General features: G+C 53.0%; 1 protein-coding gene across 3 annotated transcripts in view; it reads right to left on the bottom strand.

Moving 5' to 3' along the window:
• Positions 1-220: 220 nt before the first annotated feature.
• The window catches only part of PAXIP1 (PAX interacting protein 1), a 47,740-nt gene continuing 36,157 nt past the window's right edge, over positions 221-11,803 (bottom strand). For all 3 annotated transcript variants that reach the window (XM_032840161.1, XM_032840162.1, XM_032840164.1), the window contains 8 exons: positions 11,035-11,102; positions 9,593-9,695; positions 8,554-8,722; positions 2,594-2,694; positions 1,521-1,655; positions 1,355-1,430; positions 1,209-1,269; positions 221-683 (listed from right to left, as the gene is read on the bottom strand). In XM_032840161.1, coding sequence (XP_032696052.1) covers positions 668-683; positions 1,209-1,269; positions 1,355-1,430; positions 1,521-1,655; positions 2,594-2,694; positions 8,554-8,722; positions 9,593-9,695; positions 11,035-11,102 — 729 coding nt within the window. In that variant the 3' untranslated portion in view covers positions 221-667. The remainder of the gene's footprint in view (positions 684-1,208; positions 1,270-1,354; positions 1,431-1,520; positions 1,656-2,593; positions 2,695-8,553; positions 8,723-9,592; positions 9,696-11,034; positions 11,103-11,803) is intronic.

Here is an 11,803-nt window from a genome sequence, read left to right as displayed (position 1 = left end):
GGGTCTGGATCGGAGCGGGACGGACGCGGGTCTCCAGGTTCTGACGGGGGCTGCGCTGCTGCAGCGGTGGCTGGCCCGCTGCTTGGGCGTTTATGCCGCTGGCAGAGGATGGCTGCCATCCAGAAATCCTGTTTTGCCTTGAAATTACTTGAAACATGATCCAGTTTGATGTAAATCCTACACATTGTGCACAAAGTAAAGGGTCACTCAGTTCTAAGTTCAAAAGTACATTTATTTAAAATGTGGGCAAGATCTCAATATAAAAGAAAAGAGTATAAGAAAAAAATAATCAAAGTACAAAACGTTTCAAATCTTTAACATCCATAATTTAGAGATAGCAAGGTCTTTATTTACACCATTTTATTTATAGCCGAAGTTCTGTTAACAGTGTTGTGAAAACATTTAAAAACCTGGCAAATGAATCATAAAACCTAATGTGGGCTCGTAAATTCATATAATACAAAACATAATTTATGTTTCCTTGGAATAAAATTACACATCTTAATAAGATGCACAATATTTATTATATTTGTTCTCCTGCTTTAAAATGCCTGCGTCCTGCAGCAGCTGGAGAACACAGGCCTCTGAAGGGGAGCGCGGCCCAGTCCGCCCCGCAGCGGGCACCGCCGGTTGTCGTCCCAGGGCTCCAGTCGCAGTGGCGATGCCATCAGTTAAATTTATATGTAGGCTCGTTGAGGAAAAAACATGTCTCACACAGTGTGAACTCACACCCCTTCCAGAGCGCCCAGTCTAGGTAAGTGAGCACCGTGGTGCCATTTTTCTTTCCCGGGTAAACTAGTCCGTCCTGTGCTCTCCGCAATGGCAGGACCTGGCACGCGTCTCTGACCCAGTCACGGCCAATAAAGCACAGACTGTCTGGGAGGCCGCCCCCCACCGCCCGCCCAAACCTGCCAACCCCTGCAGTTCTGACCCATCCTCGCGGGGCCAAATTAATCTGTCTCCTTCTGTCTCTAGGTAGGGAAAAGGCCCCTGAGAGGACACCCACCTAACTGTTAAAGTGGCTCTTCTTTCTGAAAGTAAAAGGAGCACAGAATAGGCATTTACAGGTATTTCTTAAAAATCTGGAAAAGTACATACAAATACATAAAACCCTTATAGCACTGGATCTGCAAGAATCACTAAGTCGGGCATGTACGCGGAATACATACGACCCCGTGGGCAGTGGGAGTTGCTTGCCCAAAGGATATGATTCGTAGTCCAGGGTCTGGGTGAGCACGCCCGTCAGAACAAACTCCGCGTTGTGGACGTCTGGAAGGGACGGACGAGCCCCATGAGCGCGGTTGTGCCGCTGTGGCCACGCGCGCGCAGCACGGGCAAGCGCAGCGAGACTTACCTATTCCTCTGGCAAAGTATTCTCGACATAAGTGAAGGTCATTTTCACAGGATATTAAAATTATTTCTGACAAACTCTAAGGAAAAGAAAAAGAGTTTATCGGTTACTGAACGAGGACTCGCACCGGGCACAGCGCGCGTCAGCAGCCCGCCTGCCCTCTCCCCACCTTGTTCTGCTTGTGCTCCACGAGCTTGCGGAAGGACGGCTGCTTCGACAGCACCCGTCCTCCTGCACACTCCACTATCGCCTTCATGGTGGACAGACTTGGGCAGATTCCAGGTGTGATGTAAAAGTATTTCGCCTAAAAATAAAAATATGGGCATGTTTTTAACTGCTCTGAAATTTTAGGGTATGTAATTTTTCATGAATTCTACTGCGATTTTTGACCAAATGTATAATCCCGTGGCGTTACAGAAGTCCCCACCCCTGCTGGTCAACCACCTGATGTGGGCCCAGAGCCAGGGTGCCCGTCTGAGCTAGCTGGAGCGTCTCGCCAGGGCAGGTCAGGCCTGGGAGGGGCCAAAGGAACTGGACCCCTGTCCTGAGAGACGTGAGGGACTCCGTGGGGTCAGCGAGAACACTACGCCGTCCACCTCCAGGCGCAGGCTGGGCACCTGCGTGACCCTTGCTCGAGACCGTGCGATCCCTGGGCTCCGACGGCTGAGACATACCTTTCTAACAGCTGTTGTCTGCCCTCAATACTACTGTGTTTTAAACCGCTCATAAAACATTCAGAAAACTCAAGACGATTTTAGATTAAGATACATCTTAACATTTCCATTCTCATTCCTAAGCTGGTTCCCTGAAAAGAGTAAAAACAGATCAATTCAAAAAAAATTTTTCAAGCTGTTCTAAGTATCTTATCTAACAAATATTTAAAAATTTTTGGTCTTATTTAGGCACATGTTCAATTACTTTTTCCAAGAATCTTCATTCTGCAGCTGAGTACGGGTTTAAGGAGAAGAACATGAGGTACCAAGGATCTGTGACAAGAAAAATCAACCTAAACGCGTCTTGCTGACTCGGTCCCTCATGAGCACAGCGCGGGCGGCCTGCCTTGTCGTGCGCGGCTGACGGACACGGGCAGCGGCGCTCCCGCGGCACGCTGGGCCTCCGGCAGGGGCCCCCAGGAACGAGTCCCGGGAGGAGGACCAGCCTCCCGGGGCCGGGAGTGTGCGAGCCCCTCCGCCGCTGGGCCCTGCGCGGGGACCCGCGGGGACGCCGGTGACCACCCTTTACCTTGAAGAGCGGGGAGGCGTGCGCCCGTTTCAGGGACTCCTCCAGACTGAAGGAGAACAGCACCTCGGCCTCCGCGTCCCGGAGCACGTAGTTCTGCTCGTCTGGAAAACAGAGCCGCCCACTTAGAACAGCAGAGACTCGCGGGGGACCAGGCACGAGATCCGCCCCCGAGGTCTCCTGGCAGCAGGTCAAGGGCATGTCGCACGCGGCTCACCCCCGCCCTCCCCCCGGAAACCACTGAATACGGAAATCTCCGCTATTCTGTTTCATTCGCTCTTCCCTGAAAACAGCCAGACAACAAGACAGACAGACTTCCTTCTCCACAGCATAGCTTCGCCTCCGGGGTCTTACGCTCCTGAAAACAAATGGACTGACAGCTGGGGACCCTCTTCCACTGCCCACCTTCGCTCCGCACCCCTGCCCACTCCACACGGTTGCAGCGAGTTCACAGACCCTGAAGGAGAACTCGGGCCCAGGGGGACCAGCTCGGAACCCACATCACATCCAATGTGTATGTGACGACCGCAGGCCTCGTTAGACTCAGGAGCTGGTGATAAATTGCGCAGATCTAACAGATTCCTTCTCAATATATGGAAGTGGACAGCAATTTACTAGGAGTAGTTTCACCAAATCTTGAGGCTGTAGGAGAACTCTGTCTTTCAGAGTTCTTACGGTAACATTAAGAAACGTCCGAAACCAGGTCGCGTAACACAGCGAGCTCTAACTGATGACACAGTCGCCCAAAGTGCGGCACAGGGAAGGGGCGGGGGAGCAAGACGACACACGCCAGGGCTTGCAGGCTACGCGCGGTTTCTGCCCAAGGTCCTGTTCGTAAAGCAACGAGGCTTCATCCCCGGAGAAGCCGCGCTCCGCTCACCAGCCAGCTGGCTGGCCACGACCAAGAACAGTCGGGTCAGCAAAGACCCACACTACCAATCAGGAGAGTCAGCTGACCCGCCAGTCAGACGAAGCTGCTGCACAGTTCAGGTGGGGGAAGACAAGGTCTGAAAATTGGAGAAATCCAAAATGAACAAAGCTGCGGTCACACACGACATATCAGATGCAAACGTCCAGGGAACCGGCAAGGCCGCTGTGCCTTCCCAGGACCTGGTGATGGGTCAGCGGGTAGCAGCCAGCGCCCCCGCCGGAGCAGCGACCTGAGAGCAGCAGCGGCTCTGACAGCCGGGGCGCAGGAGACGCTACCCTGGGCTCCGCGCTCCAATCTCACAACCAAACCAGACTGACGCAGGGCCGCAGAGCAAAACTGAGCCTAGAACCTCCTTGTGCCAAAAGCCAGGAAGTGCTCAAAGACCAGGGGGACAGAGCACAGGGCCCTGAAGCCAGCCGGAGTGGCTCTCACTGGACGTCAGACAGCACGGTAACAACCCACGGAGTAAAACTTAAAAAGGAGTCACACCAGGAAACAACAAATCAAATGAACAGAAAGACCGGCACCGTTTCGAGGTCCTTCCCCATAAATGACATCCGCACAGAGAAGGCCCGCAGACGGCACCTGCTCCAGGGATCACAGGGACCCAGGAGTCACACAGCCGAACAGCACAAGCCCCAGCGGGAGTGCTGCAAGGACCGGCACCGCGGGGGGAGGTCCTGCCCTCAGTCGGGGGGAAGCAGCTGGTATCCCCGACAGAGGGACACTCTATCAAACCACCAACCGAAGCGACAAAGGACACCGAGGAGACATGGTGACCGTGTGCACGGTTCTGACCCGGACCCGCTGGATTTGAGGGACACTGCGGGGACGGCCAGGCAGAGCTGACTGGCCACGGACTGGACTCAGGGCTGTGCTGTGGCCATGGGGCACGATGGCCTTCTCCACGGGTGACAGAGGTCAAGGTGCTGGGGATGGCGGTGCAGCACTCTGGCGGGGCCCTTCCATGGGTCAGGAGAGACCAGCAATTCATACCACACTTGCAGCTGTTTGGTAGCTTAGTGATTGTTTCAAATAAATGAGATTTTTTTAAATCAAAGCCAACTATGTTATTTTTCTTAAATCAAAAACCAACTATGTATAAACTATGTTTATAAGGTCTGTTTATAAAACGTTAAAAGATGGGTAAAACGAAGAAATGACTCTGAAAGCAAAACTTCAGAACCTACTACAAACCACCCAAGTAACGTCAATATTCTTGAGAAATTAAGAAAATAATCCCGAAGTGTCAACTTTTGGCAAAACAAAGTATCTTTAAATGTTTATTAAAAATCAATGATTTGGGGCGCCTGGGTGACTCAGTGGGTTAAAGCCTCTGCCTTCGGCTCAGGTCATGATCCCAGGGTCCTGGGATCGAGCCCCGCATTGGGCTCCCTGCTCAGCGGGGAGCCTGCTTCTCCCTCTGCCTGCTGCTCCCCCGCTCATGCTCTCTCTCCCTCTCCTGCTCGCGCACTCTCTCAAATCAAGAAATAAAATCGTTCAGTGAATAAGTGACTTGCATATACCGACAAGCTGACCCTAAAGCTGATACGGAGAGCAAATGGCCAGAGACGCCAACTCGGCACCGAAGGACAAGAACAAGGCGGAAGGCCGCCTTCCAAGCTCAGCTCGACGCTCATGATGGAGTCAACACCGCGTGGCACCAGCAAAGAATTGATCCGGAAACCCCAGAAACAGGCCCACATCGGCAACATAAGCTGGTCTTTAAGAAAGGAAAAGGTGCTACGCCTGAGCAAAGATCCGCTTTTCAACAACTGGATGTCCACACGCAAGAAGCGAACGTAGGAATCCGGACACGCTCTGCAGCCTTCACAAAAATTAAAATGGGTCACAGACCTAAGTATAAAACTATGAAACTCCTAGAACACAGGAGAAAACCTCGATGACCCGGAGTATGGCAGTGACTTCAGAGACAACACCAAAGGCAAGATCTATGGAAGAAATAACGGATCACAGCTGGACTCCATTAAAATAAAAAATTTGTGTCTGGGACAATAATGTCAACAGAATGAGAGAACAAGCCACAGACAGAAAACAGCTGGAAAGACACAACTGACTCAGGACGGCTGTCCAAAATATACACAGACCTCCTGAGACTCAACAATAAGAAAACAACTCAATTTACAAAACGGGCAAAAACTCTGGATAGACGTGGCACCGAAGAAGATAGAGATGGCAGATAAGTGCATGAAAAGACGCTCCATGTCCTAAGTCATCACTGCACTGCCGACTACCAGAGAACGAGGAGACCACTACACAACTACTAAAATGGCAGAAACCCTAAACACTGACACCACCAAACGCAAGGAAGGATGTGGAGCGACGGGAACTGTCCTTCGTCTCCGGCAGGAATGCAAAATGCAAAATGCAGCTAACGTGGAAGATGTCTGGTGGTTTCTTACCAAACTAACCACACTCTTACCACATGATCCAGCAATCACACCCCTTGGTACAGACTCTAAGTCACAGCCCCACAAAAGCTACACGAGAATGATGGCGGCGGCTGTATTCATAATTGTCAAAACTCCCGTCAGCCAACAGATCAACTGTGGTCCACGCTCAGTGCCACAAAGAAACGAGCTACGAAGCCGTGAAGGGACAGGGGGACACGGAGATGCACCTCGCTGAGCGCGAGAAGCCACTAAAACGGCGCGGATGGCGGGCTCCAGCGACGGGACTCCGAGAAGGCAACGACCGTGACCTGCAAACACGCTTCCATCCTGATACTCAGGGGCCGGACAGGAGATGTAGGAATATTTATCACTAATACATAGTAAGTGTTTACTAGCAACTGAACCCCTTCTACCCCTCAGAGGTCAACAGTTAGGCCACACAAGTGAAAGTCAGTCGGCCAAAACTTGGTGAAATGTGGACTGCTGTGAACTTTACAAACGGATAAAAGAATCCTGTGTCACGAACGGGTACCCTTGGTAAATTAAGCAACTCAAACTTCAGCGAAGGAACAGACTGTCACTTCTAAACTTTACGGTCGTCTACAAAAATGGGAGCTAATATGTGAGTTTATGGGAATTGTTTCTACAGCTTTGTTCTTTGGCCCACACCATTAGGTTTCCTATCTCATTAACATCCTTTAAGAACAAAAAAATTAATTTCATTTGAAAAACTCTGTTACTACAGTCATCCTCATTATTTGTGGGTTCCGTATTTGTGAATTTGCCTACTTGGTAGGAAGTATCTGTAACCTCACGTCAGTGCTCGTGGTGTTTCCACAGCCACGACGACCCGTAGCCCCCAGACGCGCCTGTCCCCAGAAGGCGATGCTCTAGACCATGAAGAAGTTTCCTTCCTGAGGTCGACTTAGTGTTAATCTGTTCACATTTTCCTGGTTTTTGTTGGTGACTGTAGTTTCAGGGCCCCGGCACAAAGCGTGGCGCTGCGGCCCCCCGGGAAGAGGCCGTCTTGCCGTTTGGACAAAGCACGAGATGCGACGGCTCCGTTCGGGCGCAGCTACTGCAGGGCTGCCCAGGCCATTGGGGGGAAGGAGCCAAGAATAGGTCTTAACTGCGTCTTTAAACAGGGGCACACAGCCAACAAGGTTTTACGGAGCCCACGAGGGTAAGGTGTTGACCTGCTGATGAAAACATGACTGGGGCTCACGGGAACCCAGCCCTGACTTTGCTCTGGGAGTGACGGCTCGGTGTTCCCGAATCGGGGGTCTGTGGCTGCGCTGCCGAGCATGATTACCACGAATAACAAGAATCGGCTACACTATTATAGTTGAGGATTTATTACTGATCTTCGTGTAAAGGATTCTTTCCTTATGATTGACCTGGAGAGAGCACCATGGAATTTAAAGTATGGTTCTCGCTTTGCTATAAACAACAAACCTAAGTGTCTTAAGAGAACTTACTCACCTGGATCCTAATTTCTCACCTATATATCAGACTACCGGAACTTTAAAATATATATACTCTTTACTGTTTTATACTAAAGATTGAACCAGGTTAAACATGGACCGGAAATGCCTCAATGTAACGTGAACAAGCACTTGCCCTGCTCGGGACAAATACTGTTAGTTTCGTGGGTCAGAACAGCATCAGGCTGGTGGGGAGCAGGAGGGTCTCTGTGGGTCTGTATGGTACTACTGCCCCGGGAGGGCGGCAAGGGGGCGCGGGACCCAGGGCACACGGCTGGCAGGGAAACACAAGTGTGAGAGAGGGAGAGAGGGAGAGTGTGCGTGTGTGTCCCGTAAGCAGAGGCCGGTCTGCTGTCGCTGCCGCACGAGGCCGGGAAGGCGAGTGAGACAGGAGAGCAGGAGTTACGTCTTAGCGCCACAGCGCTTGGGGCTTAAAGACCAAAACAAGAAACTAAACAGATTGTGGTGACGCCTGTCATGGGGCCAAGCTCCCTTCTCCTGCTGCAGCCGACAGGTAGCGGGTAAGGATGTGGGTTCCAGTGGGCTGGGGAGGCTCACACACAGAGGACAGTGCCGCTGCTTCTGATGCTAACGAAGGCGCAGATGAACTGTGGCCATAAAGCTTCATGGAGAAATGGTTTGCAGTTCATATTTGCTCTCTGCGTAGCAAGTTCTAAAAACTCTTGGGAAAACTGAGACAAACCTCTCCCGACTGCCCAGAAGTTCACTCCTGGGGCTCTGAATGATGGGAGGCCGGCAAGGGGAGGCAGACCCCGTCCCTCCGACGGAACCGGCCATCAAACCCGGGCCGGGACCATCACGGACACCGCTGCCCACGGGGACCGCCTTCTACTGCCGGTTTCCAACAACATACACGGGTCAGCACCCAGCAAAGTGGTGGCAGGGAGCTTATCCTCCCCTAGCACGGCCTGAATGACCGAACCTTCTACTTCGTAGCACGACACACGAACAGCCACGGACTCGCTGGAACGTGGAAGAAATTCATGAATTTAATGGTGAGTCGTCAGGAGCAAAATAGTGAACTGGTGTTGCAGGGTGGAAAACGGACAAACTCCAGGGAAAAGGAGGTCTGTTCGTAGCAGGAAACGCGAGGGGCGCGACGGCAGCACGTACCGATAAACTTCTGACACTTGAAGCACTCCTCCAGCCACTCCGGGGTCACGATGTGCTGCACCACGGAGACGGCCGTCAGGAACTTGACCGTGCGCGTCACTTTGCTGGCGATGAGGTGTGTGCACTTCTGCGCGGACTCCGCCACCTCGCCCCCCAGGATGTAGAGCTTCTGAAGGGAGGAGCACAGGCAGCAATGAGTGCGGCCTCACCACCGCGTGACAGCGCGGCACGACGGCACCCACGGCTGTCGTCACGGCCACAGACGCCACCTCCCTGCCAGTAAAGTCCCCGAGCACCAGGCAGCGCGTCTCAGACCCGCAGCTGACACGGGGGTGCGTGAAGCACGGGGACCTACAGTCTCTGCTTTCAAAGAATCCCAGCAGAGACGTGACCGAGGAGATGCAAGCACACGGAAAACACCGAGGGTCTACACTCAACTGTGAACACAAAAAATTAAATTGTACTGAACCTAGAATCGTATCTGTAACAGTTTCTTTCCCGTAAAAACAACGAAAAGCACAACGTAGGAATCCAACAGGACAGTCACAAGCTTTTCACTGCACCCCACCCCCACGGCTCAGCAACAGGAAGCTGTTGCTCCAGGACGTGTGTCTGAGGTCGTATCCCCGCTTCCTATCCAAGGACATGATTCCCTGAGCCTCCCCCAGGTGGCCTGCGGCTTCCGTGGGAGACGCCAAGGGGCTAAGCTGGGCGTTTCTAGGATGATGGCCTTCGAGCAGGCTTGGTCCTGTTCCCGCAGCTATAAAAATGGGTCTCGGTCTAATCACCAGTGTCCTACGAAGAAAGCAAGTGTCTACGTAGAAAACCAAATGTAGAAAGCACCGAACGAGGTGAAAAACCCTCAACAATTTAATGACTACTTATTACCAAAGAAACTACTACAACTACTTTATATGTTATTAAGACTATTAGGATATTCCTGACTCAATGTAATTTTAATTAACTGCTACCCTAAAACAAATATATACAGAAAGGCACAGGGCAAAATATCCTTACAGAAAGCAGAATATAATTTTACCTTAATATACTGTTGAACCTGGACAGGCTCAAACCCAGTGAAAAGCACAAAAGGGGTCAATTCTGGTGTTAACTTTTTGGTGGGAGGTGGTATATCTTCGATTCTGTAAAATGAATACAGAAAACACAAAGCTGACTTTGTTCACTTGAAACTACTAACACCCCTTGTTTGCTAAAGATCATTTTTATTTTAACAACTGCTGGGACCTTTAAGTATGTGGGGATTTTTCCATCAGGGGGAACGGGAGGCACCTGTCCTGTCTTTCCCACATCTTCCACGGTCTCCCCAAAAGACTGTGCACGGTGCCTCCAAGGAAAGTAACCCACTGACACCCTCCCCTTCCCAGTGACAAATGTTCTCAAGTCCTGTCTCGATGGTTCCGCCAAGGACCTGTTCTGGGTGTGCGCAGCCACTGCGGGGGCGTCCCGGGAGGTGCAGCCTCTCGCAAGACCTCTGCCCAGTCTTACATATAACAGAGGCTCAACACAAGCTATTGGACTTAAGCACACCTTTTAAATTAAATCACTCAGTCTTTTACTTAACATTTTTGAGTTCCATTTTTACCTTACATTTGAGACCGTCTACAAAAAATAGTTTTTAAGGTTCATTTAGAGCACTTATATGACCATTTTAAAAATAATCATAGGGGCACTGGTAACTCCAACGGTTAAGCATCCAATTCTTGATCTCAGGGCCATGAGATCGAGCCCTGAGCCAGGCTCGGCACCAGGCACGGAGTCTGCTTGAGATCCTCTCTCTCCCCGTCCGTACCCACGGCCCCACCACTGCTCATGCTCTCACCCTATTAGACATGGTCACACAATCAGAACGTTACCAAATCCTTCTGTGACTCACACACTGTGATGTGGGGGTGGAACGGGCAGGATGCACAGCAGGGGAGAGACTAAGGGAAGCTGGTGACCGCAGGGCACAGGCCGAGCAGGTCAACTGTGGTTCGCATGTCCAGCTGAGAAATAAGGGCTTTGGAAGACGCCCAGATGAAGCAGCAAGCTCCCGGCTCATCCTGTGTCCCCTGTGCCTGACTCACCCAGGGACAGCTGGGACGCCACTGCTGCCCGGAGCCGGCCGACCTGCTCTTTAGCACGGGAGCCCCGAGCCCCCGCAAATGCCCTCCCACGTGCGCGGGCACAGCCCCAGCCCAGCCCGCCCCGCCGGGCCCCCGCTCACTCCGCCACAGCAGCTGCGTCCCCCGAGCTTCCGATACAGTTTTGCGTAAAAAAGCAAAACCAAAAAAAATAGAGCTGCTTTTTTTAAATTAAAAAAAAAATACTTGCCTTTCAGTTTTACATCGAGCAAGGAGACAGAAACAAACCACAACAAAGTTGCGAGGCAATAAGCAAATCTCATTTACTGCGCAATCGCTCCGAACCCAGCTCCCCAGACGCGCCGAGGGCCGAGCGGGCAGCGCGGGGCGGCCGTACCTGGCTCTCTTGGAGGAAGGCTGGGCCGTCGCGTCACTGGCTTTCGGCTTGGGAGGCAGCCGCACGCCCTGCAAGCAAAAGGTCACACGCTTAGCTCATGGGCCCCTGACCGGGCGCCCCGGGCGATCCACGCGGGGAAGAGCCAGCGCTCCTGCAATGGCCACGCGCCCCACCGCGGCAACACCAGCACCCGCCCGGGACCCCGACGAGAGCTGCCGCCAGCAGCAGGCTCCAGACGCTGCTGTGCGGCTCGCCGCCTGCCTTCCAGGCCCCCTAAACCCTCGGGCCCTCGGGGCGTCCCCGTCCTCCCCACCCTCCAGCTTCAACACCCCGCGGCGGTTTTCACTTCACGCGTGTGGCCTTGTGTCCCAGGGGGGACTGTGGGGAACACGGTCACTGTGGTCACAGCCCCCCGAAGCGGACGGCCCCTCAAGCAGGACCGCCGGCTGCGTGCATCACAGGATGGTCATAGGGTGGCCCGCGGCGCATCCGCAGCTACTTCCAGAGACGCGCTACGGTTTACGGCCCGGAGCCCCTCCTGACCGCTTTCTAACCACCGCGGCCGGGTGTAGACGGCCCCCGCGCAAGTCAGCATGTGCGCAGGCGACCCCGGGGACCCCCGCACCCCGTCAGACTTGGGGCCGGGCTCACAGGCTCCCCGGCACCCCAACAAGCAGCAGCCCTCGGCTCTTGGCAGGCGGCAGGCGCTGGCAAGTGTCCCCGGCGCCACGGACCAGCAGCAGCAAGAAACACGCAGGGGACGCGAGCG

Source organism: Lontra canadensis, unplaced genomic scaffold (assembly GCF_010015895.1).
Source record: "Lontra canadensis isolate GAN:19392208 unplaced genomic scaffold, GSC_riverotter_1.0 scaffold111, whole genome shotgun sequence".
Taxonomy (NCBI): Eukaryota; Metazoa; Chordata; class Mammalia; order Carnivora; family Mustelidae; genus Lontra; species Lontra canadensis.
Note: the sequence above shows the minus strand (reverse complement) of the source record. Positions and strands in the feature narration are given on the sequence as shown.